Raw genomic sequence first — 27,698 nt, forward strand, 5'->3', positions numbered from 1 at the left:
AACCATTGGCTGTTGCGAAACTAAACTCCCAGCATTCCCGGACAGATGTTGGCTGTCCGGGCATGCTGGGAGGTGTAGTTTTGCAACAGCTGGAGGGCTGCATTTTGTACACAGGCTGGAGATAGAGAGGAAAGCATACATGGAGGTCAGCTCACACAGGCTGTAGATAGTGAGGAGAGGACACATGGAGTACAGCTCACACAGGCTGTAGATAGAGAGGAGAGGACACACGGAGTACAGCTCACACAGGCTGTAGATAGTGAGGAGAGGACACATGGAGTACAGCTCACACAGGCTGTAGATAGAGAGGAGAGGACACACGGAGTACAGCTCACACAGGCTGTAGATAGAGAGGAGAGGACACACGGAGTACAGCTCACACAGGCTGTAAATAGGGAGGAGAAGATATATGCACGGAAGCTCACACAGGCTGTAGATCGAGAGGATATAGAAATGGCAGCTCACACAGGCTGTAGATAGGGAGGAGAGGATATATGGAGGGCAGCTAACACAGGCTGTAGATAGAGAGGATATATGCACGGAAGCTCACACAGGCTGTAGATAGGGAGAAGAAATATGTACGGCAGCTCACACAGGCTGTATCTAGAGACGAGAGGATATATGGAGGGCAGCTCACACAGGCTGTAGATAGAGAGGGGAGGATATATGGAGGGCAGATGACACAGGCTGTAGATTGAGAGGAGAGGACATATGCACAGCAGCTCACACAGGCTGTAGAAATGGAGGAGAGGATATATGGAGGGCAGATGACACAGGCTGTAGATAGAGAGGATATATGAAGGGAAGCTCACACAGGCTGTAGAAATGGAGGAGAGGACATATGCACAGCAGCTCACACAGGCTGTAAATAGGGAGGAGAAGATATATGCACGGAAGCTCACACAGGCTGTAGATGGAGAGGATATATGGAGGGCAGCTCACACACGCTGTAGATAGAGAGGAGGGGATATATGGAGGGCAGCTTACACAGGCTGTAGATATGGAGGAGAGGATATATGGAGGGCAGCTTGCACAGGCTGTAGATATGGAGGAGAGGATACACAGAGGGCAACTCATATAGGCTGTAGATAGGGAGGAGAGGATATATGGAGGCAGCTCACAGGCTGTAGATAGAGAGGAGAGGACATATGGAAGGTAGATCATACAGGATGTAGATAGGGAGGAGAGGATACATTGAGGGTAGCTCACACAGGCTGTAGATAGGGAGGAGATGATACATGGAGGGTAGCTGACACAGTTTGTAGATAGGAAGAGACTTACAGTTAGAGTTTGCTTAGCCCCGCCCCCTGCCTGCATGTGTACCTTTGCAGGAGTGAGGCATCAAAGTTACGTATGGACTATGGAGTTCTTTATGGCTGGCCTCTAGCTGCAGAGTGGTGTTGGCACGTGTCATCTTCTTTCCTCCAGGAGCCTCCTGTTCCACTCCACACTCCTTCTGCCATGGCCCAGTAAGACATGTCCACCAATAATTTGGCCCTAATTTCTCTTTCGGGCAATAATTTTGGTGGCCAGAAGTTATCAGTAGGACGACACCTGGAAGAGCTGACATCACTACTCGGACAGTGTTATGAACCTGAACTTGGCCAAGCATTTTGGGTCTCAAGAGAAAAAATAAAATGCCCATTGCCCCTGTGTCCTCCTGAGCCCGTATAATACAGAAGATCAGATACTGGGACCTTTCCAAATATAATGGTAGAAAGCCACCAGGAGTTCCCTCAATTCCCCAATTGTGCTCCAGGTTTGGGAAACTTTTTGAACTTTCAGCCATGACAGATGACAGACATTCAGTCTGACAGACCCGGCAGAGATGAACATTCTTGGCCTGCACCATAATGAACACTTTCTGTAATTAGACTCAAACTATTCACATTTTATAAAAAGAAACTTTATTGTACAATTTGCTCTATCGATCAGGACAAAAGAACAACAATAACAGGGTTATGGACATCAGAAGATTCCACTACAGTCTTCATGAGCTTCGTAGAGATCGATTCTAGAAAGATAAAAATAAAAAAGGTAACAGAACAGTATCCTGATAAGAGTAATAGAAAAATAAAAATGAATAATAAAAAAAAATTATATTACATGTTCTCAAAACAGATATAAGCCTTAACCCCTTCCCGCAGAATGTCATATATAAACGCCGGGTTGTGCAGTGCGTTCGCGCATCCCGGCGTTTATAAATGACATGCAGTTAACCCGGCGATGCGCAGCATCGCACGGGTTAACTGGCAGAAGTCCCGCTGTTTCCAGCAGGGGACAACTTCTGCTTCACCCCCAGGACCATCAATTGATGGTCCTGGTCAGCGATCACTGTGATTGGTCCCTGTGGACCAATCACAGTGATCTGGGGTGAAAGTTCAGATCCCCCGCACTGCCCGCCCCTGGAAGTCGGGCAGAACGGGGGACGAAGGCTGCAGGGGGTCGCGGGGACCTGCGGCACACGGGGGGAACACGTGGGGACCGGCGGACTTACCTGGAGCAGCGGCAGGACCGGCCACGTGGAGGAGCAGCGACGGGACCAGCAGGTAAGTATGTAGTCCTCAGAGGCAGCAGTGAAGATCTTCACTGCTGCTTCTAGGAGTCTGAAAACTACAACTCCCAGCATGCCTAGACAGCCTTTGGCTGTCTGGGCATGCTGGGAGTTGTAGTTTTGCAACATCTGGAGGGCCCCAGTTTGGAGACCATTGTATAATGGTCTCCAATCTGTGCTCTTCCAGCTGTTGCAAAACTACAACTCCCAGCATGCACTGACTGTCCAGGCATGCTGGGAGTTTTAGTTAAGCAACATCTGGCCCTTCAGATGTTGCCGAACTACAACTCCCAGCATGCCCTTCAGCTGTCTGGGCATGCTGGGAGTTGTAGTTTTGGAACAGCTGGAGACACACTGGTTGGGAAACATTGTTTCTAACTCAGTGTTTCCTAACCTGTGTGCCTCCAGCTGTTGCAAAACTATGACTCCCAGCATGCACTAACAGACCATGCATGCTGGGAGTTGTGGTTTTGCAACAGCTGATGCAAGCCCCCCCCCCCCGCCCCGCCACCCCCGTGAATGTACAGGGTACATTCACATGGGCGAGGCTTTTACAGTGGGTTTCTCGCATCTTGAGATGCAGCAAATTTTGCGCTGGGAAACTCGCTGTAATCCCCCGCCCATGTGACTGTACCCTAAAAACACTACACTACACTAACACAAAATAAAATAAAAAGTTAAAAACACTACATATACACATACCCTTACACAGCCCCCCTCCCCCAATAAGAACGTCCGGTACACCACTGTTTCCAAAGCAGAGCCTCCAGCTGTTGAAAAACAACAACTCCCAGTATTGTCGGACAGCCGTTGACTGTCCAGGCATGCTGGGAGTTTTGCAACAGCTGGAGGCACCCTGTTTGGGAATCACTGGCGTAGAATTCCCCTATGTCCACCCCTATGCAAATCCCTAATTTAGGCCTCAAATGCACATGGCGCTCTCACTTTGGAGCCCTGTCGTATTTCAGGGCAACAGTTTAGGGCGACATATGGGGTATCGCTGTACTCGGGAGAAATTGCGTTACAAGGTTTGGGGGGCTTTTTCTTCTTTAACCCTTCATGAAAAGGAAATGTTGGGGTCTACACCAGAATGTTAGTGTAAAATTTTTTTTATTTTTTACACTAACATGCTGATGTTGCCCTATACTTTACATTTTCACAAGAGGTAAAAGGGAAAAAAGCCCCCCAAAATTTGTAACGCAATTTCTCCCGACTACAGAGATACCCCATATGTGAGCGCAAAGTGCTCTGGGGGCGCACAACAAGGCCCAGAAGGGAGAGTGCACCATGTACATTTGAGGTGATTTGCACAGGGGTGGCTGATCGTTACAGCGGTTTTGACAAACGCAAAAAAAACAAAACCCCACATGTGACCCCATTTCGGAAACTACACCCCTCACGGAATGTAATGAGGGGTGCAGTGAGAATTTACCCCCCACAGGTGTCTGACGGATCTTTGGAACAGTGGTCCATGAAAATGAAAACTTGTACAGCCCACTGTTCCAAAGATCTGTCAGACACCAGTGGGGGGCAAATGCTCACTGTACCCCTTGTTACATTCCTCAAGGGGTCTAGTTTCCAAAATGGTATGCCATGTGGGTATTTTTTGCTGTTCTGGCACCATAGGGGCTTCCTAAATGCGACATGCCCCCCGAGCAAAATTTGCTCTCAAAAAGCCAAATATGACTCCTTCTCTTCTGAGCATTGTAGTTCGCCCATAGTGCACTTCAGGTCAACTTATGGGGTACCTCCATACTCAGAAGAGAAGGGGTTACAAATATTGGGGGGTATTTCCTGCTATTAACCCTTGGAAAAATGTGAAATTTGGGGGGAAACACACATTTTAGTGAAAAAAAAAAATTTTTTTTTACATATGCAAAAGTCGTGAAACACCTGTGGGGTATTAAGGCTCACTTTATTCCTTGTTACGTACCTCAAGGGGTCTAGTTTCCAAAATGGTATGCCATGTGAGGGTTTTTTGCTGTTCTGGCACCATAAGGGCTTCCTAAATGCAACATGCCCCCAAAAACCATTTCAGAAAAACGTACTCTCCAAAATCCCCTTATCGCTCTTTCCCTTCTGAGCCCTCTACTGCGCCCGCCGAACACTTTACATAGACATATGAGGTATGTGCTTACTCGAGAGAAATCAGGCTACAAATATAAGTATACATTTTCTCCTTTTACCCCTTGTAAAAATTTAAAAATTGGGTCTACAAGAACATGCGAGTGTAAAAAATGAAGATTGTGAATTTTCTCCTTCACTTTGCTTCTATTCCTGTGAAACACCTAAAGGGTTAAAATGATGACTGAATGTCATTTTGAATACTTTGGGGGGTGCAGTTTTTATAATGGGGTCTTTTGTGGGGTATTTCTAATATGAAGACCCTTCAAATCCACTTCAAACCTGAACTGGTCCCTGAAAAATAGTGAGTTTGAAAATTTTGTGAAAAATTGGAAAATTGCTGCTGAACTTTGAAGCCCTCTGGTGTCTACCAAAAGTAAAAACTTGTCAATTTTATGATGCAAACATAAAGTAGACATATTGTATATGTGAATAAAAAATTTTTTTATTTGTAATATACATTTTCCTTACAAGCAGAGAGCTTCAAAGTTAGAAAAATGCTAAATTTTCAAATTTTTCATCAAATTTTAGGATTTTTCACAAGGAAAGGATGCAAGTTACCACAAAAATTTACCACCATGTTAAAGTAGAATATGTAACGAAAAAACAATCTCGGAATCAGAATGATAACTAAAAGCATTCCAGAGTTATTAATGTTTAAAATGACAGTGGTCAGATGTGCAAAAAACGCTCTGGTCCTTAAGGCCAAAATGGGCTTGGTCCTGAAGGGGTTAAGGACTCAGCCCATTTTGGCCTTAAGGACTCAGACAATTTAATTTTTACGTTTTCATTTTTTACTCCTCGCCTTCTAAAAATCATAACTCTCTTATATTTTCATCCACAGACTAGTATGAGGGCTTGTTTTTTGCGCGACCAGTTGTCCTTTGTAATGACATCACTCATTATATCATAAAATGTATGGCGCAACCAAAAAACACTATTTTTGTGGGGAAATTAAAACGAAAAACGCAATTTTGCTAATTTTGGAAGGTTTCGTTTTCACGCCGTACAATTTATGGTAAAAATGACGTGTGTTCTTTATTCTGAGGGTCAATACGATTAAAATGATACCCATTATTATATACTTTTATATTATTGTTGCGCTTAAAAAAAATCACAAACTTTTTAACCAAATTAGTACATTTATAATCCCTTCATTTTGATGACCTCTAACTTTTTTATTTTTCCGTATAAGTGGCGGTATGGGGGCTCATTTTTTGCGCCATGATCTGTACTTTTTTTTGATACCACATTTGCATATAAAAAACTTTTAATACATTTTTTATTATTTTTTTTTAAATAAAATGTATTAAAAAAGTAGGAATTTTGGACTTTTTACATTTTTTTTTCGTTCACGCCGTTCACCGTACGGGATCATTAACATTTTATTTTAATAGTTCAGACATTTACGCACGCGGCGATACCAAATATGTCTATAAAAAATGTTTTTTACGCTTTTTGGGGGTAAAATAGGAAAAAACGGACGTTTTACTTTTATTGGGGGAGGGGATTTTTCACTTTTTTTTACTTTTACTTTTACATTTTTTTTTACACTTGAATAGTCCCCATAGGGGACTATTCATAGCAATACCATGATTGCTAATACTGATCTGTTCTATGTATAGGACATAGAACAGATCAGTATTATCGGTCATCTCCTGCTCTGGTCTGCTCGATCACAGACCAGAGCAGGAGACGCCGGGAGCCGCACGAAGGAAGGAGAGGGGACCTCCGTGCGGCGTTATGAATGATCGGATCCCCGCAGCAGCGCTGCGGGCGATCCGATCGTTCATTTAGATCGCGAACTGCCGCAGATGCCGGGATCTGTATTGATGCCGGCACCTGAGGGGTTAATGGCGGACACCCGCGAGATCGCGGGCGTCGGCCATTGCCGGCGGGTCCCTGGCTGCGATCAGCAGCCGGGATCAGCCGCGCATGACACGGGCATCGCTCCGATGCCCGCGGTTATGCTTAGGACGTAAATGTACGTCCTGGTACGTTAAGTACCACCTCACCAGGACGTACATTTACGTCCTGCGTCCTTAAGGGGTTAAAGGGGTATTCCAGGCCAAAACTTTTTTTTATATATCAACTGGCTCTGGAAAGTTAAACAGATTTGTAAATTACTTCTATTAAAAAATCTTAATCCTTCCAATAGTTATTAGCTTCTGAAGTTGAGTTGTTGTTTTCTGTCTAACTGCTCTCTGATGACTCACGTCCCGGGAGCTGTGCAGTTCCTATGGGGATATTCTCCCATCATGCACAGCTCCCGGGACGTGACATCATCATTGAGCAGTTAGACAGAAAACTTCAGAAGCTAATAACTATTGGAAGGATTAAGATTTTTTAATAGAAGTAATTTACAAATCTGTTTAACTTTCCGGAGCAGGTTGATATATAAAAAAAAAAAGTTTTGGCCTGGAATACCCCTTTAACCTCAGAATACTGACTACATCTGTGTCCTGCCTCACCTTTCGTTAAAGGGGAAATTACCATTTTCATCAGAAAATGACCTATTGTTTAAGTCAGATTTTTATGCTAAAGTTTTTTGTAAAGAATTTGTGGTGATGTTTCTTTATTATTTTCCATTTTCTTATCTATATTTCTAAAATAATCCTGAAGTTTTGCATTTTCCATTCTGGCCACTAGGTCTAAGTGGTGTTATATCCGCCATAGGAAAAAAAAAAAAAAAAAAAAAAAAAAAGGAGTACCTGTCATGATCTTGTTAAATTTTATAATCATCATCTGAAGCCAAACAGGGGAGAACTTCCTCCCTCACTCTGCTACACACAGTCCAGAGCAGTTCAGTGTGAGATGAGCTATAATTGGCTAAAGCTGCACACACCTCCCTCTCTTTACTCCAGACTGCATTTCCTGATTTTGGACTTCTGCCAGGCCAGCAAAAGCTCAAAATCTGTGCAATAGATTGGGGGGAAATGTGCTCTGGACAAGTAGGGAGACACCTAGTGGCAGCTTTTTTTTTTTAAACACAAATAAAACAAACTTCTTTTTAAACAAAGTACATTAGAAAGATTTTTAATTTACAATAAAGGAGTGCAATAGCAAAAATTCGTTTTAATGAGAGTGCCCATTTAACCCCATGTTGGAGATTGGGTATGTTAACTTTCTCACAACTTTACAAGAGACTCACGTTATGTCCTGGTCTCAGCTCTTGGGGGCGCCGTTCTGGATAAAGTAATCAGACAATTCTTTCAGGGCTCTGTACCGATGGGAAATACTATTCTTCACCTCTTTCGGCAGCTCTGCATACCTGAAGAGATTTATTGTGGTGCATAAGACATCAGATAAATATGGAGCTTCTATGTCAGAGATCGCACATGCTTTGTATAAACTACTATATAAATAAAATTATATTGAAAAAAATAATAATTATAATTATATATGTATCCACACACACGCACACACACATACATACATACACACATACATACATACAAGCAAAATGCTGTGCAAAACCATAGGAAAGTCTTTGGGTCCAGCAGGGTTTACAGTAGTTTGATTTGAAGCACAGACCCATCACAAGACTCTGCAGCGCCACCTACAGGGTTAATAGAGCACTGCACAGTTCACAGTGAAATCTACACAATGAACAAGGTCTCCAGAGCAGGAGAGGCTTTCTGTAGCCACTGTCCAATATGGCTATAAGAGGAGAGTCTTAAAAGCGGCCCCTTATATCACTGGTCTCCAAACTGTGGACCTCCAGATGTTGCAAATCTACAACCCCCAGCATGCCCGGACAGCCGTTGGCTGTCCGGGCATGCTGGCGGGTTGTAGTTTTGCAACATCTGGAGGGCCACAGTTTGAAGACCACTGCCATATGTTAACCACACAGTTATTATAAATTATACTGGTGAAACATCACGGGCATTGGACTTTGTTGTTGTTGCTTTGGTCTCAACCACACTTGCACTTTTTGCATCAGTAATAGTAAGCCAAAAAACCATTCCGTGTTTTGGACCCACTCCTGGATTTGGTATACAAATACTGACCGAATTACTGCTATATTAACAAAAAATAAATAAATAATGAATAAGAAAATAGAAAGTTTACTTATTAAAAAAAAAAAAAAAAAAAAAAAAAAAAACAACAAAAAGGAATAAACCTAAAAACCCATGTTTTAGTATCCGGCTCTAAAAAAAAAAAAGGGAATCTCGGTGATACATTTTCTTTAAAGGGGTACTCCGGTGGAATTATTATTATTTTATTTTTTTTAAATCAACTGGTGCCAGAAAGTTAAACAGATTTGTAAATTACTTCTATTAAAAAATCTTAATCCTTCCAGTACTTTTTAGGGGATGTATACTACAGGGGAAATGCTTTTCTTTTTAGATTTCTCTGATGTCATGACCACAGTGCTCTCTGCTGACCTCTGCTGTCCATTTTTGGAACTGTCCAGAGCAGGAGAAAATCCCCATAGAAAACATATGCTGCTCTGGACAGTTCCTAAAAGCATCACGACCCCCGCACGAAGCAGTGGCCGACTCCATATACCTCTATGGGAGAGCCAGAGGTAGCCTAACGGCTCTCAGAGATATATGGAGGAGGCCAGGGCTCAAGTCCTGCAGGAACGCATGGGAACTGAGTTCCTGCACGTTTTCCACAGCAGGAACCCCGTTCCCATTAGCAAGAGTCATTCAGGACCAGCCTTTGAGTGTAAATCTTGGGCGCGTTCCCACACTTAATTTCAGAACATGACCGCTGGAGGGGTCACGTTGTCCGACGGTTTGTGTAAGGGTCGTGATGCTCCATTCCCGTGCAGAGCAGAGGGTCCATGTAGGAGATTGCGGGGGTCCCATCGGATAGGGGATACGTTTCTATGCATGACATATCTCCTTTAATTTGTACGGCCAGATCTCAACTTCCTTCACACATTCTTTGTGGCTTTTTATTAGCTTGTTAAAAAGTTTTTACAGCATTTTACTATTCAGCCAATATTTCAGGGGGAAAACATTTTCTTTTAAATCAACTGGTGCCAGAAAGTTAAACAGATTTGTAAATTATCACAAAGCAAGGCAGAAGCGAGGGGCTATTATCACCTTATACTGCGTGCGGTAGTGTCCTCTGTGACCTGTCATCAAAGTCTCCTGCGGGGTGCACGTACACAAGTGTAAAGCATCAGACATGAAACAACCAAAGAACACGTAGGAGCACTCACCGCAAAGCGGAGACTGTCGGATCTGGAGGTCCGATGGCGGGATGCCGGGTCACGGCATTGGCGCTGGCGAAGTCTGGCGCTCGGAGGCCACACTCCAAGCACCACACTTCGCCAGCGCCTATGCCGTGACAGCGCCTTTCTGTCTGACCACAGTGCTCTCTGCTGACACCTCTGTCCATATTAGTGACTGTCCGGAGCAGGAACAATTCCCCATAGCAAACATATGCTGCTCTGGACAGTTCCTCAAATGAACAGAGGTGTCAGCAGAGAGCAGACAGAAAGGAAATTCAAAAAAGGAAAAGAACTTCCTCTGGAACATACAGCAGCTGATAAGTACTGGATTTTTTTAAAATAGAAGTAATTTACAAATCTGTTTAATTTTCTGGCACCAGTTCATTTAAAAGAAAATGTTTTCCAGTGGAGTAACCCTTTAAACCCTTGTAGAGAAGTCCATGGGGGGGAAAATGTCTTGATACCTATAGTATGCGAATTGGGGGAGGGAAAAAATTTAAAGAAAAAAAGAAAAACTACATTGTTTGCAGTACATTTCCATTTTGCTTCCAGCAAACATCTGGCAGCAGCACGTTTTATAGAGAAATAATATATATATATATATATATATATATAAAAACAATTTTCTTTAATAAAAAAATAAGATAAATTAAAAAATGCTGCTTATAATGCTACACTTAAAAAAAAAAAAAAATTAATAAAAGCAATAATATTATAAGGATAACTGCCACCACAGAGTGGAAAACTCACGCAAATTGTTTGCGCAAGTATGAAATTAATTAATAAAAATAATAATAATAAATAATAATAATATTATTATTATTATAAGGGTGCCTCTGCCAGCAAAGAGTGGCAGAATTACGCAAATTGTTTGTGCAAGTAGAATAAATTAAAATAACTTATTATTATTATTTTTATTTATTCATTCATTCTACTTGCACAAATAATTTGGGCGATTCTGCCACTCTTCGCTGGCAGAGATACCATTATTATTATTATTTATAAGGGGATCTCTGCCAGCAGAGTGGCAGAATCACGAAAATTGTGTAAGTAGAATAAATAAATTAATTTTTATTTTAGATTTTATTTTATAAATAAAATATAATAATAATAATTTTTATTGTTATAATAATAATAATAATAATAATAATAATAATAATATTTTATTTATAAAATATAAACTAAAAATGTATTTATTTTAATTTAATTTATTCATTATTATTATTATAAGGCAGAATCACGCCAATTGTTTGTGTAAGTCCCACATTGCACAAAAATATTGATACTCTGCGCTGGCAATGATATAACCAAATATGTGAACCCAGCTTAAGAGCCACTATATAAACTGTGTTTTCTTATAAAAGGATTATTAATAAAAGAGCGACACCTTGTGGCCTGGACACATACTGCACCACAACTAGATAAGCTACTTCATGTAGCAGCACATCTGCTACATTCAGGGATAGGGAAAGTATAGAGCAGTGTTTCCCAACCAGGGTGCCTCCAGCTGTTGCAAAACAACAACTCCCAGCATGCCCGGACAGCCTTTGGCTGTCCGGGCATGCTGGGAGTTGTAGTTTTGCCACAGAGGGATAAGTGAATATACGTCAGATTTGTTAATAACATTTTGGTGACTGTTCCATTGATATTAGAGATGAGCGAACTTACAGTAAATTCGATTTGTCACGAACTTCTCGGCTCGGCAGTTGATGACTTTTTCTGCATAAATTAGTTCAGTTTTCAGGTGCTCCGGTGGGCTGGAAAAGGTGGATACAGTCCTAGGAAAGAGTCTCCTAGGACTGTATCCACCTTTTCCAGCCCACGGGAGCACCGGAAAGCTGAACTCATTTATGCAGGAAAAGTCAGCAACCGCTGAGCTGAGAAGTTCGTGACGAATCGAATTTACTGTAAGTTCGCTCATCTCTAATTGATATCAATGAAAATCGTGCATTTGATCTGTGGTGGTGGATCTGACCAGCCAGACCCACTGGGTTGAAAGGTGCAATCAGGGGGACATGGGTTCCTGTTTCCTCGTGACCAGTATGGTCCCAGCAGTTGGTGGTCCGTCATCTATCCCTAAGAGGGGACGCACCTATAAAGTCCCCCCCCCCAAGCCAACAGTGATCATAATTTACTTACGTCTGATCAAAGCCATCGGGCTGGAAACAGGGATCCCACCCGAAGTCCCGGGGTCCTCGCGGGGAGACTATCTGACCCTGAGGAAAGTGTAAGAAAGTGCAGCCATCATTAGGTCCCATTCACACTATGTATTATCCCAAGCGCAATTCTGGAATATAAAATAGAGTGCAGCAGCCTCCCATTGCTTTTCATAGGATCTTGCTGCACCATTCACACTACGGAATTTCCACGGTGGACCTTCCGCCACGGAAATTCCGGACCCCAGACCCTGCCGAAAAAAATTAACATGTTCATTCTTTAACCCCTTTTCCGTTTTTGCACATTAGTTTTTCCCTCCTTACCTTTTTAAAAATCATAACCCTTTCAATTTTGCACCGAAAAATCCATATGATGCTTATTGTTTGCGCCACCAATTCTACTTTGTAATGACGTCAGTCATTTTACCCAAAAATCTACGGCGAAACAGAAAAAAAAAAATAATTGTGCGACAAAATGGAAGAAGAAACACCATTTTGTAACTTTTGGGGGCTTCCGTTTCTACACAGTAAATTTTTCGGTAAAAATGACACCTTCTCTTTATTCTGTAGGTCCATACGGTTAAAATGATCTCCTACTTATATAGGTTTGATTTTTATTACTTTGGAAAAAAATCATAACTACATGCAGGAAAATGTATACGTTTAAAATTGTCATCTTCTGACCCCTATAACTTTTTTATTTTTCCACGTACAGGGCGGTATGAGGGCTCATTTTTTGCGCCGTGATCTGATTTTTTTATTGGTCCAATTTTTGTTTTGATCAGATTTTTTGATCGCTTTTTATTCATTTTTTTTTTTTTATGTTATAAAAAGTGACCAAAAATAGGCTATTTTGGACTTTGGAATTTTTCTGCGCGTACACCATTGACTGTGCGGTTTAATTAATGATATATTTTTATAGTTTGATCATTTACGTACGCGGTGATACCATATATGTTTATTTACACAGTTTTTGTTTTTTAATGGGAAAAGGGGGGTGATTCAAACTTTTATTAGGGAAAGGGTTAAATGATCTTTATTAACTTTTTTTTCCCACTTTTTTTGCAGTGTTATAGGTCCCATAGGGACCTATAACACTGCACACACACTGATCTTTTACACAGATCACTGCAAAGCCATAGCTTTGCATTGATCAGTGTTATCGGCGGTTGATTGCTCAAGCCTAGATTTCAGGCTTGCAGCAATCAATCACTGTTTGGACGCGCAGGAGGCAGGTAAGGCATCCTCCTGCTGCGTCCTAGCTGATCGGGACATCAGCGATGTCCCGATCAGCCCAACTGAGCTGCCGGGATGATTTTACTTTCACTTTTAGATGCGGCGATCAACTCTGACCGCCGCGTCTAAAGTGTTAACGCCGGACATCTGCCGGAATGGCGATGTCCAGCATTAGCCACGGGTCCTGGCTGCTGATAGCAGCTCCTGAGCTTGCTTCATAACCCTCCGGTGCAGCAGTGCCGTATAAACCCCGCGTTCTGCGGCAAGGGGTTAAAGATGTCTGAAGCAATAAGGATAAGATGTCTGATCGTGGGACCCCGCAATCTCTGTGCAGCACCCGGCATTCATTTAGAACTCCCCCTCCCATAGACTTGCATTGAGGGGGCGGGGTGTGATGTCATGAGGGGGCGGGGCTATGACATCACGAGCTGCCGGCGTTTGTTTGTTCCAAACGCAGAGCAGTGGAGTACCCCTTTAAGTAAAATCCTCTCAGAAATGCATTGCAGTCAATGGAGACATTTCCGTGAGGTCCTAGTGACTGCTACAGATGGAATTTTTGGAGATTATCCAGACAAGGATTCCCGTGGTGTGAATGAGCCCTTATGGGGAGGGGGTCCCATGTGTCATACATACCGGGGTTTTTCCTCTGAACAGCAGAACAGGCTCCTCCGGCTCTCCCCTGCTGTATGCAAACGTGCACAGGGCATAAGCTGATTTATCCTCAAATCCGGCCAACATGCGGTGCAACCCTGGAGATAGAAAGGAGCAGGAGATCCATCGACTTATGTGGTGAATGCACAGATATCTATAGGATAAATTCTACAGGAATTTACGTGGACAGAACCTGCTGCTCCGTACAATGGAGGGGGAGGGGGGTCTGTATATTCTTACCTTCAGGTTTTAGTTTGTCAAGGAACCATTTTCTGCAACACACAAGAAAAAATATTATTCTACATCTGTCATCAAAACCTGAAGAGAAGCGGATGCAAAGGATAAAAAAAAAAACACCGTACATGCGCCAAATGTATTAAAATGGTGAAATGGCATGTGATAAATATGGGGCTAGTACATTTTTTTTTACTTCAGTATACTACTTTGTATGGTTCCTCTTTTTTTAATTTTTTAATTTTTTTTTAACCCACTGCGCTAAAATGTGCAACTTCCCAAAAATGCTGTCAAAAAGGCAGCTCTGTAAGGCGGCATTCACACCACGTTTTTGCAATACAGTTACCGTATGAAAAACGGATTCCTCAAAACCGGACTAAACTGTATCAAATCATATGTACTAATTTCAACCCGTATACAGTTAAAAACCGCATATGGTTTTAAAAATGATGTCCCGTTGCATACGTTTTTAACTTTTCACTTGTTGAAAAAAAACTGTGCAAAGTAAAAAAAAAAAAAAAAAAGTATGGTGCAAACCGGTTGGAACCGTACGCACATATGGTTCTCTACCGCACCCATTGACTCCCATGTTAAAAAAAATAAATAAAAATAAATCGTATATGGTTTAATACGGTTTTTCACCCAGACCAAAAAGCGTGGGAGTCGACTGTTTTGGGTACGGGTGATAAACTGGACAAAACCGTATAAGACGCAAAACGGACTAAACCGGATGACGCGTTTGACATACGGTTTACAATGTTAAGTCAATGCATACGGTTTTCTATAAGGTCCCGTACGGTTTTTAACTTGAAATCGTATACGGAAACTCAAATACATGATCGCTGCAAAAAGTTATCCAGACTATGGCAGAGATACATAATTAAAGAAAAAGCATTTAAAAGCAAAAGTCACAATGAAAAGTCTCTTAATATGAACGGTGACAAATCAACCCACAAAAACCAATGATAAATCCCCCATCTAAAGGGAAGATCACCAGGTGGCTGGATCCACAAGCAAAATCCCAACAACTCCACCATGAAAGGAGATCTGCAGCCTTATACAACTGATCCCCACTCCGCAGGATAAGTGTCTGATCGCTGGAGGTCCGACCACTGGGACCCCGTGATCTCCTGTACGGAGCCCTAGCTCTGCCGCGGCTCTCCCTGTGCAGGAAACGTGTTGGCCGCAGCGTGACGCCCCCCCCCCCCCATGTATCTCTATGGGAGAGGCGGAGATGCAGTGGCAGTGCCGGGTCCCCATACACGGGACCACAGGGGGTCCCAGCGGTCGGACCCCCAGCGGTCAGACCCTTATTACCAATCCTGCAGATAAGTTGACTATGGCTGCAGTAAGCGGAATATGGAAGTCCCATAGACTTGCATTGCAATACACTTGGAATGGAAGTCTAGTCTATGGGACTTACTGCAATTCTGTGCATGGATCCCTCCACCTGCTGACCTTGTCAGACACTTATGGACAGAATAGGGCATAAGTGTCTGATCATGCAGGGCCCGACCACTGGGACCCCCTGAGATCTCCTGTACAGGGCCACGTAGACTTATCGGTCTTTGGCGCGCTCCAGCTTCCAACTTCCTGGTCGGGCGCAAGTAAAGCTCGCTCAGCCAATCACCAGCCACCTTGATGTCCTGCCTCAGCCAGTGATTGGCTGAATGGGCCATCACTTACACTCATCCATGAAGGTGGGGCCAGAGCGTGCCAGGGACATGTAAGTAGCCGGGGCCCCGTACATGAGATCACGGGGGTCTAAGTGGTTCGACTCCCCACAATCAGACACTTCTTCCTTATGCAGTGGATAGGGGATCAGTACCCCGTGTAGTCCCATGTAGGAAAATGTATCCCGCATCCAAAGAATAGGGAATAAGTGTCTGATCGTGTGTGTGTATATGTGTGTGTGTGTATGTGTGTATGTGTGTGTATGTGTGTGTGTGTGTGTGTGTGTGTGTGTGTGTGTGTGTGTGTGTGTGTGTGTGGGGGGGGGGGGGGGGGGTTCAGTCCGCTGGAACTCCCGGCAATCTACTGTACAGCACTCGGGGTCTCCTCGTGCACAGAGCAGGGGTCGGCACACGCCCTCCATTCATTTCTATGGGAGAGACGGTGATACACGAGCTGGTGCTCGAGCAGTCGGACCCCCAGCGATCAGACACTTGTCTGCAATCCTCTGGATAGGGGATACATTTCCCTACATGAGACTTCTCTACAGCAGAAAATAGAACAATTCTCAGGCAGCAGATCAGCAGAATGAATTGAGGGCTACCCCTTACCCCTGTGTAGTCTCCTGTGGCATCAGATCCTGTACGGCTGGGTTTACATTATGTTTTAAGCAATATGGGACCGTATACGGCTGGGGGGGAGCGAAAACCACGCACTCCCGTTTCCCAGCCGTATCCGGCCCGTATGTGATGCACGTCAATGAGCCGGAGTGAAATACTGACTCCGGTCGGCTCATTTTTGCCCCGTATGCGGTTTTCCCTCCGGACCTTAAACCATGGTCTACCTACATACAGGCTGGATACAGCTGGGATACGGAAGTGCCCGGTTTTCGCTCCCCCCCAGCCGTATACAGTCCCGTATTACTTAAAACGTAATGTGAACCCAGCCTAAGATGTCAGACGCGGCCTCCATGGAGGGGACTGGTTTCTCCAGCACATCCACAGATGATCGATCGGATGAGATCCGGGGAATCTGGAGGCCGAGTCACCATCTTGATTTCTTTGTCATGTTCCTCATTCCTGAACAATGTCTGCAGTGAGGCCGGGGGGGGGCAGTATCCTGCTGATAAAGGCCACTACCATTAGGGGGTCCCACTGCCATGAAGGGGAGGACTCGGTCTGTACAATGGTTAGGTAGGTGGTACGTGTGACAGTGACCTCCACATGATGACAGGACACAAGGGGGAGAGTTATCAAAACCTGTCCAGAGGAAAAGTTGCTGAGTTGCCCATAGCAACCAATCAGATCGCTGCTTTCATTTTCCAGAGGCCTTTTCAAAAATGAAAGTAGTGATCTGATTGGTTGCTATGGGCAATGTTTCCTCAGGAAAGATTTTGATAAATCTCCCCCAAGGTCTCCCGCAGAACATTGGCCAGAACTATATTCCCATAATGCATCCCGGTACCACATGATGGAGAACGTCATCCATCAGACCAGGCGCCTTCTTCCACTGCTCCAGTTCTGATGTTCATTGTAGACACTTGGCAGTGGACAGGGGGCGCTCTAACCAGTCTGTGGTGATTTGGCCCTCGTCACAGTAGCTCAGATCTTTACACTTAAAGGGGTACTCCCGTTTTTAATTTTTTTAAATCAACTGGTGCCAGAATGTTAAACAGATTTGTAAATTACTTCAATTAAAAAAAAATCTTAATCCTTCCAGTACTTATTAGCGGCTGTATACAGGGGAAATGCTTTTCTTTTTGGCTCTCTCTTCTGTCACGACCACAGTGCTCTCTGCTGACCTCTGCTGTCCATTTTAGGAACTGTCCAGAGCAGCATATGTTTGCTATGGGGATTTTCTCCTGCTCTGGACAGTTCATAAAATGGACAGCAGAGGTCGGCAGAGAGCACTGTGGTTGTGACCAGAGAAATCAAAAAAGAAAAAGCATTTCCTCTGTAGTATACAGCCGCTAATAAGTACTGGAAGGATTTATATATTTTTTTCAATAGAAGTAATTTACAAATCTGTTTAACTTTCTGGCACCAGTTGATTAAAAAATAAGTTTTCCACCGGAGTACCCCTTTAATGCCAACGCTATGGACCCATATGGGGTAGATTTATCAAAACCTGTGCAGAAGAAGAGTTGAAATGTTGCCCATAGCAACCAGATTGCTGCTCTCTCTTTTTTTTTTTAAAAGGCCCCTTTAAAAATGAAAAGAATCTGCTGATTGGTTGCTATGGGCAACTGACCAACTTTGTCCTCCATAGGGTGGAGAATGTATCCATGCACAGAGACGTTTGAACTTTACTGATTTTAGTGGCTTGAATGTAGTCAGCAAGTGACTACATCATGGCTACTTAAGCTCCTGTTGCAAAACTACAACTCCCAGCATGCTGGGAGTAGTAGTTTTGCAAGAGCTGGAGGCACTCTGGTTGGGAAACACTGACCTTACAGGACAGTGTTCACACCAGGGACCACATAAAGCAGAGAAGCCATTTTTTTTTAGTTTCATTTACTTACATGTAAGGGCCGGGGAGACCACCCAGAGCATTGAAGCACAGACAAGTGTCTTCTACTATGACCGGACCCCGAATCTGAGGACAGAGAACGCCATACAATGATATAAAAGCCTCACGGGCATCAGGAACGTCTCACAGATTAATGTTCTTCTAGAAAGAAGAGGGGGGCACTAATGGGAAGGAGGGAAGATGAGGGGACACTAATAATCATGACACATGAGGGAAGATGAGGGGACACTAATGATTGTGACACATGAGGGAAGATGAGGGGACACTAATGGGAAGGAGGGAAGATGAGGGGGCACTAATGATTGTGACACATGAGGGAAGATGAGGGGACACTAATGATCGTGACACATGAGGGAAGATGGGGGGGCACTAATGATCGTGACACGAGGGTATACGAGGGGGTGCACTAATGATCGTGACACATGAGGGAAGATGAGGGGGCACTAATGATCGTGACACATGAGGGAAGATGGGGGGGCACTAATGATCGTGACACATGAGGGAAGATGAGGGGGCACTAATGATCGTGACACATGAGGGGAGTCAAGAGGGTCACTAATATATCTGCCCGCTCTCCAGTAAAATGATATATATATTTTACTGGAGAGCGGGCAGATATATGATCATATATCTAATCTCTCTCCCTCTATATATACATACATACATACATATACACACATATATACACACACACTGGAGTTGACCGCAGCACACAGGAGTTTCAAAGCAAATGAATGTGATTTATTCCATGTACAGAGAGTGCGACATTTCGGGGCTCTCACAGCACCATTCTCAAGCAAATCAATAGTGAACTTACAAAGTATTTAGCAGAAGGTGATTACATACAGTGACAAATCAATAAATCAAACAGTATTGTGCAAATGACATAATAATTCAACATATTCAAAGTGCATGTGCATTCTCTCTTGTAGGGGAAGTCATAGACTATCCTAAAGTGCCCAAAGTGATGTTAAAATCAATATACAAAGTATACAAATCATGAGAATTGGCGCTAGTAAGCTTAATGAGCTAATTAATAAGATTATACACAGTATTAAAGATTATATACATATATACATACAGGTGTATACGGAAGGTGGGCTGGCTCACCTCCTTTCTAGTGTAATGGCGTCCGCAGCGTGGGTGATACTCTACTGCGGCTGTGCAATGAGTATGTGTAGATGGCAATGGCAAAGCATTCTGGCCAATCACGCTGCGTGGATCTCCGATCACGTGACTGGTTTCCCAAGTCACGTGGTCGGGACGGGCGTGCGCACCTGAGTGCAGCAGGCTACGTCCTCCATGTTAAGTGTGGGCAACAAGGAGATGAAGTAAAAACATGGTAAAGTAAAATAGATAAATAAAGTAAATTCTTTGTTTTAGGTCTGTGGCAGCAAGGGAAACTTAGTGCACTTGATTTTATTGATAAAGCATAGTGGCCCGTTCACACTCATGCTGGTCCATTGTGATCATGGATCGGGGAAAATATATAAAAGAAGTTGAAAGACAGTTTAACGACACACACACCTATCAAAAGCTACACTCAGATCCAATACGCGAGACTGCTCGGAACATACAGAGTGTTCTTGATGATGCCTTAGAGACAGGTCCTATAGATCAAATGCTATACAAATTTCTGGTTGTCTTTTCCCACTACACCTGTATTGTATCTGCTCCCAAAGATTCACAAGTCACTGGTTGACCCCCCTGGCCGCCCAATCGTCTCGGGCCGGGGGTCTGTCACCAGTGGCTTGTCAATCTTTGTGGACCAGATTCTCCGCCCTTATGCTATGAGGACAAAATCTTACTTGAGGGACACTGCAGATTTTATTCAAAAGATCTCCAACATAGAGATCCCCGCAGGTACCATTTTAGCTACGCTCGACGTGGTCAGCCTGTACACCTCCATCCCACATGATGGGGGTGTACAGGCTGTCAGGTCGACCATAGCAGGTGACTTTTCAACAAGAAAAACAGAGTTAATCATTACACTTCTGGAACTCATTCTGAAAAATAATTATTTCCTATTTAACGACACATTCTTTCTGCAGACCTCCGACACCGCCATGGGCACCAATGTGGCACCCACATATGCCAATGTGTACATGGCGGTGCTGGAGGAAACGAACATCTATGTATCCCACCACTCCAGGTTCCTCCTGGGGTGGTGGCGATACATCGATGATGTATTCCTAATTTGGACGGGGTCTATGGAGGACTTGCACGAGTTCCACCAATATCTCAACACGGTCAATCAGCAAATTAAATTTACCCTGAATGCATCTCATACCTCAGTCGATTTTCTGGATACTTTGGTCTCGATCTTCGACAAGCACCTTATTACAGATCTGTACACAAAGCCTACGGACTGTAATTTGGCGCTACATTTCTCCAGCTTTCACCCCCGTCCGATGATACAGTCTCTACCCGGAAGCCAGATGCTCCGGGTGAGACGTATCATTGAGGCGGAGGAGAAGGTTGAACCAGCCCTAGACAAATTTATTCATGACTTCCAACAACGTGGCTACCCCCAAAAAACTGCTCAATGAGAGCAAGAAGGTGTTATATATGACCATAAATCTGCCCGCTCTCTAGTATATATATATATATGACCATGTATCTGCCCGCTCTCCAGTATATATATATATATATATATATATATATATATATATATATATATATATATGTATATGATCATATATCTGCCCGCTCTCCAGTATATATATATATATATATATATATATATACACACACACACGACCATATATCTGCCCGCTCTCCAGTATATATATATATATATATATATATATATATATATATATATATATAGATGACCATATATCTGCACGCTCTCAAAACATCTCCTGGATCCTGTTCTATAACAGCTGCTGTGTCCATAGTGATAGAGATATATATATATATATATGTGAATTCGGGTAGAAATACAGACATGGTGCACATCTACAATCTTGTATAATGATCTGATTGCTTCTCAGCATAATATCAAAAACTAACAGGTTGTTAGTATACATTTTTGATCAAAAAGTACAAGCCCACTCGCCACGTCAAGGCCACCTATTTAGAGTGGGTCCCTAACGTCCCTAGCATAAAATGGCGCAGCACCGAGCGGCGACCACCACCGCCGCGACACCAATGCCCACAGGGGGGAACGACCCACCGGCAGAGCGGCCCCAATGCCACTCAAACCAGTCTATGGGCCGCACCCCCCCGCAGACACGGCGCCACGGCAGCAACGGACACCGCACAGCACCACACCAGTGTGAACAAGGTGTAATGGCTCACTTACCATGCTCTCCCAGTCAGACTGGGAGGCTGCTAGGAAAGAAATGACCCATGTGTAGCTAACTACTACTTATATAGGGTTGGGCTGAGGGGGTGGGGAAGAGTGCAGACAACATGTTCAAACAAAAAAAAAAAAAAAAGAGGGGATAGAAATCACAGTGTGAATTCGGGTAGAAAAACAGACATGGTGCACATCTACAATCTTGTATAATGATGATTGCTTCTCAGCATAATATCAAAAACTAACAGGTTGTTATTATACATTTTTGATCAAAAAGTACAAGCCCACTCACCACGTCAAGGCCACCTATTTAGAGTGGGTCCCTAACGTCCCTAGCATAAAATGGCGCAGCACCGAGCGGCGACCACCACCGCCGCGACACCAATGCCCACAGGGGGGAACGACCCACCGGCAGAGCGGCCCCAATGCCACTCAAACCAGTCTATGGGCCGCTGGGAGTGCATGGTAAGTGAGCCATTACACCTTGTTCACACTGGTGTGGTGCTGTGCGGTGTCCGTTACTGCCGTGGCGCCGTGTCTGCGGGGAGGTGCGGCCCATAGACTGGTTTGAGTGGCATTGGGGCCGCTCTGCCGGTGGGTCGTTCCCCCCTGTGGGCATTGGTGTCGCGGCGGTGGTGGTCGCCGCTCGGTGCTGCGCCATTTTATGCTAGGGACGTTAGGGACCCACTCTCAATAGGTGGCCTTGACGTGGCGAGTGGGCTTGTACTTTTTGATCAAAAATGTATACTAACAACCTGTTAGTTTTTGATATTATGCTGAGAAGCAATCAGATCATTATACAAGATTGTAGATGTGCACCATGTCTGTTTTTCTACCCGAATTCATATATATATATATATATATATATATATATATATATATATATATATATATATATATATATATATATATATATATATAGCGGTATTATTTATACCTGTCTTGCGGCTTCTTTACACTTCTGAATGGATATTTCGTCGGGTTCTCCTTGGTATTCAGGCACTGGGCACGAAAGAGAAGATAATGAAAGAATACATAGAGGTCAGAGGCTTACTGGGTATTATATACAACAACCTACAGGTGTGGAAGACCACACAATAAATAGTGAATATACCCCAGTTAAAAATAATTTATGACAAGTATAATCATGTATAAAAGTAATTTTATTGAAATGTATAGTTTAAAAAATACATATATGTATATCTAAAATCACAGAATCAATTCATAAACGGTAGTAAAAAAATATATATAGAATATATAAAAAAATTAAATATGAAAGTATAAGGTGGATGCTGGGGTGAGAGAGCCTGTATGCCAATATAATAAATAAGGAGATAAAATAGTTCTTTGCGAAGTCACAATGCTAGTAGTGAGCTGCAATTAATAGTTTATAAATCATAAATAAATTATAAATTAATATCTGCAGGGGTTGCATGCACAAGGTGAGGGGAAGGAGGGGGGGAAGGGCGTAGTGCAAAATGTGCAAAAAAGATGTGCAATACTTGTGGAAATGAATTACCACGCAATGGCCGGTGAGGGCAACCAATTATATGTGATAAAATTATGGATTAATAACCAAAACAAAAGGTAAATGAATAAAACATGACACTCAAGTGAGTTGCAACAAGTGAAAAGATTTAAAAATTAAAAATTAATTAATTAACCGTGCAACTAAAGTGGACAAGGACTTGAACATGCAGCCTAAAGAAGGGAAAATAATAATACCTGGGTAACACGGTATAGTGCTAATAGTAAGCAATAACAACCAACAGGCAGTGGGCAGCAATAGTGCAGATAGCAGCAGATAGATAGCAGCAAGTTTAGGTGGTGACTAGCAACAAGGAATAATATGTAGGGAAGAAACGGTCTAGTATAAAACTGGCACAGGACTCACCCCAATCCACCTCCACAACTCCGATGCGTTTCGCCGGAAGCGGCTTTGTCGCCGGAAGCGGCTTTTTTCAGTGAATAATAAATCCCCTACCTTATCTACACAATATTTCTAATTTTGAGCCCTTGAGGAAAGTTTTTTTCGGTTACATGGGTATTATATACAGTAGTGTTTCCCAACCAGGGTGCCTCCAGCTGTTGCGAAACTACAACTCCCAGCATACCCGGACAGCCGAAGGCTGTCCGGGCATGCTGGGAGTTGTAGTTTTGAAACAGCTGGAGGCACCCTGGTTGGGAAACACTGATGTACAGATCCCTACACACTGGATACATGTGATCGCTGCGTGCTGTAATACAGAGAGCGGGAGCCGCAGCACTGAGCGCCAGGGAATCAATGAGGAGAACACAGGGTTAATTATACAATCACACAAATCATCTGCTGCAATGTCTGCAGGAAACAGATCTGCGGTGTCCGACCCATGTGGAGGCAGAAGGGCTCCCCCCGGAGCTCCCCCATAACCGGACAGAGGGTTCGTTTACTTACAGTCTATCTTCTGAGCGATGAGTTTATAAGGAAAATTATCTCCAAGTATCTGGATGACCTGAAGAGACAGAAAGAGACAGCAGCGACAGAAAGAGACATCAGCGACAGAAAGAGACAGTCACAGAACAGACCGCACAGGTTACTAGAGGGAGTCTGTCACCCATGTGACCCCCCCCATACACAGGACCACACAACCTGCAGCCTGGACCCATCTGTAACATGTCTGAGGGAGAATAGGTCAGACCGGGTTCACATTAGGTTTTATGCAATACAGGATCGGATACGGCTGAGGGGAGCGAAAACCGGGCGAACTGTATCCCTGCCGCATCCGGCCCGTATGTAATGTATATCAATGAGCCTACAGGAGGGAAGCACTGACTCCAGTATGCAGTTTTCCCACTGGGCCTAAAACCATACAGCCGGATACAGAAGCGCCCGATTTTCGCTCCCCTCAGCCGTATACGGTCCCGTATTCCATAAAAGGTAATGTGAACCCGGCCCGACATCTATTACCCCATATATGACCAATAAGAGCTGAGTGATGGACGTCTGCTTCACACTACTCCCTGCACCATCCTCTCCTCCTGCAGGCGGCGCCCTCTTTCTCTCACTCTCCTCCAGCAGGTGGCGCTCTCTCTCACTCTCCTCCAGCAGGCGGCGCCCTCTCTCTCACTCTCCTCCTGCAGGCGGCGCCCTCTCTCTCACTCTCCTCCTGCAGGCGGCGCCCTCTCTCTCTCACTCTCCTCCAGCAGGCGGCGCCCTCTCTCTCTCCTCCAGCAGGCGGCGCCCTGTCTCTCTCACTCTCCTCCAGCAGGCGGCGCCCTCTCTCTCTCACTCTCCTCCAGCAGGCGGCGCCCTCTTTCTCTCACTCTCCTCCAGCAGGCGGCGCCCTGTCTCTCTCACTCTCCTCCAGCAGGCGGCGCCCTCTCTCTCACTCTCCTCCAGCAGGCGGCGCCCTGTCTCTCTCACTCTCCTCCAGCAGGCGGCGCCCTCTCTCTCTCACTCTCCTCCAGCAGGCGGCGCCCTCTCTCTCTCACTCTCCTCCAGCAGGCGGCGCCCTCTCTCTCTCACTCTCCTCCAGCAGGCGGCGCCCTCTCTCTCTCACTCTCCTCCAGCAGGCGGCGCCCTCTCTCTCTCACTCTCCTCCAGCAGGCGGCGCCCTCTCTCTCTCACTCTCCTCCAGCAGGTGGCGCCCTCTCTCTCTCTCACTCTCCTCCAGCAGGTGGCGCCCTCTCTCTCTCTCACTCTCCTCCATCAGGTAGCGCTCTCTCTCACTCTCCTCCATCAGGTGGCGCTCTTTCTCTCTCCTCCAGCAGGTGGCGCTCTTTCTCTCTCCTCCAGCAGGTGGCGCTCTTTCTCTCTCCTCCAGCAGGTGGCGCTCTTTCTCTCTCCTCCAGCAGGTGGCGCTCTTTCTCTCTCCTCCAGCAGGTGGCGCTCTCTCTCACTCTCCTCCATCAGGTGGCGCTCTTTCTCTCTCCTCCATCAGGTGGCGCTCTCTCTCACTCTCCTCCAGCAGGTGGCGCTCTTTCTCTCTCTCTCCCTCCCTCAGGTGGCGCTCTCTCTCCTCCAGCAGGTGGCGCTCTTTCTCTCTCTCTCCTCCTGCAGGTGGCGCTCTTTCTCACTCTCTCCTCCTGCAGGTGGCGCTCTTTCTCACTCTCTCCTCCTGCAGGTGGCGCTCTTTCTCACTCTCTCCTCCTGCAGGTGGCGCTCTTTCTCACTCTCTCCTCCTGCAGGTGGCGCTCTTTCTCACTCTCTCCTCCTGCAGGTGGCGCTCTTTCTCACTCTCTCCTCCTGCAGGTGGCGCTCTTTCTCACTCTCTCCTCCTGCAGGTGGCGCTCTTTCTCACTCTCTCCTCCTGCAGGTGGCGCTCTTTCTCACTCTCTCCTCCTGCAGGTGGCGCTCTTTCTCACTCTCTCCTCCTGCAGGTGGCGCTCTTTCTCACTCTCTCCTCCTGCAGGTGGCGCTCTTTCTCACTCTCTCCTCCTGCAGGTGGCGCTCTTTCTCACTCTCTCCTCCTGCAGGTGGCGCTCTTTCTCACTCTCTCCTCCTGCAGGTGGCGCTCTTTCTCACTCTCTCCTCCTGCAGGTGGCGCTCTTTCTCACTCTCTCCTCCTGCAGGTGGCGCTCTTTCTCACTCTCTCCTCCTGCAGGTGGCGCTCTTTCTCACTCTCTCCTCCTGCAGGTGGCGCTCTTTCTCACTCTCTCCTCCTGCAGGTGGCGCTCTTTCTCACTCTCTCCTCCTGCAGGTGGCGCTCTTTCTCACTCTCTCCTCCTGCAGGTGGCGCTCTTTCTCACTCTCTCCTCCTGCAGGTGGCGCTCTTTCTCACTCTCCTCCTGCAGGTGGCGCTCTTTCTCACTCTCCTCCTGCAGGTGGCGCTCTTTCTCACTCTCCTCCTGCAGGTGGCGCTCTTTCTCACTCTCCTCCTGCAGGTGGCGCTCTTTCTCACTCTCCTCCTGCAGGTGGCGCTCTTTCTCACTCTCCTCCTGCAGGTGGCGCTCTTTCTCACTCTCCTCCTGCAGGTGGCGCTCTTTCTCACTCTCCTCCTGCAGGTGGCGCTCTTTCTCACTCTCCTCCTGCAGGTGGCGCTCTTTCTCACTCTCCTCCTGCAGGTGGCGCTCTTTCTCACTCTCCTCCTGCAGGTGGCGCTCTTTCTCTCTCTCCTCCTGCAGGTGGCGCTCTTTCTCACTCTCCTCCTGCAGGTGGCGCTCTTTCTCACTCTCCTCCAGCAGGTGGCGCCCTCTCTCTCACTCTCCATCAGGTGGCGCTCTTTCTCTCACTCTCCATCAGGTGGCGCTCTTTCTCTCCTCCTGCAGGTGGCGCTCTTTCTCTCTCTCCTCCTGCAGGTGGCGCCCTCTCTCTCACTCTCCATCAGGTGGCGCCCTCTCTCTCACTCTCCATCAGGTGGCGCTCTTTCTCTCTCTCTCCCTCAGGTGGCGCTCTTTCTCACTCTCCTCCTGCAGGTGGCGCTCTTTCTCACTCTCCTCCTGCAGGCGGCGCTCTTTCTCACTCTCCTCCAGCAGGTGGCGCTCTTTCTCACTCTCCTCCAGCAGGTGGCGCTCTTTCTCTCTCTCTCCCTCAGGTGGCGCTCTTTCTCACTCTCCTCCTGCAGGTGGCGCTCTTTCTCACTCTCCTCCTGCAGGTGGCGCTCTTTCTCACTCTCCTCCTGCAGGTGGCGCTCTTTCTCTCTCTCCTCCTGCAGGTGGCGCTCTTTCTCTCTCCTCCTGCAGGTGGCGCTCTTTCTCACTCTCCTCCTGCAGGTGGCGCCCTCTCTCTCACTCTCCATCAGGTGGCGCTCTTTCTCTCACTCTCCATCAGGTGGCGCTCTTTCTCACTCTCCTCCTGCAGGTGGCGCCCTCTCTCTCACTCTCCCTCAGGTGGCGCTCTTTCTCTCTCCTCCTGCAGGTGGCGCCCTCTCTCTCACTCTCCATCAGGTGGCGCTCTTTCTCTCTCTCCCCGGGGATCACTCACCTCCTCCAGCTTCTTCGCGTTCCCGGTGACAAACACGACGCTCCTGCCTGTGGCCGCAGCCATCACTGCTCATACACAACGTGCTACTCCTGCTGCGGGCCCGCCCCCTAATACAGCGCGACCAATCAGAATCCACCTCTAGTCCTCTA

At 45.5% G+C, this 27,698-nt stretch overlaps 1 protein-coding gene across 1 annotated transcript; it reads right to left on the bottom strand.

The window, feature by feature from the left end:
• Window positions 1-1,890: 1,890 nt before the first annotated feature.
• Window positions 1,891-27,698, bottom strand: ITPA (inosine triphosphatase). The gene is made up of 9 exons (XM_056523252.1): window positions 27,550-27,698; window positions 24,082-24,139; window positions 22,585-22,649; window positions 18,336-18,409; window positions 14,150-14,181; window positions 13,892-14,007; window positions 12,006-12,082; window positions 7,830-7,949; window positions 1,891-2,014 (listed from the first exon to the last, which is right to left on the bottom strand). Exons 1-8 carry the CDS (start codon window positions 27,610-27,612, stop codon window positions 7,844-7,846), a joined length of 591 nt encoding a protein of 196 aa, XP_056379227.1. The 5' UTR covers window positions 27,613-27,698; the 3' UTR covers window positions 1,891-2,014; window positions 7,830-7,843.

The sequence above is a fragment of the Hyla sarda genome, chromosome 6, assembly GCF_029499605.1.
Source record: "Hyla sarda isolate aHylSar1 chromosome 6, aHylSar1.hap1, whole genome shotgun sequence".
Taxonomy (NCBI): Eukaryota; Metazoa; Chordata; class Amphibia; order Anura; family Hylidae; genus Hyla; species Hyla sarda.

Coding starts and splice junctions, on each gene's coding strand:
- ITPA (XM_056523252.1), bottom strand. CDS start 27,612: ATGGCTGCGGCCACAGGCAGGAGCGTCGTGTTTGTCACCGGGAACGCG. Junction 14,008..14,149: donor TGACAAACTAAAACCTGAAG/GTAAGAATATAC, acceptor TTCTATCTCCAG/GGTTGCACCGCATGTTGGCC. Junction 12,083..13,891: donor TGTTCAGAGGAAAAACCCCG/GTATGTATGACA, acceptor CACTTTCCTCAG/GGTCAGATAGTCTCCCCGCG.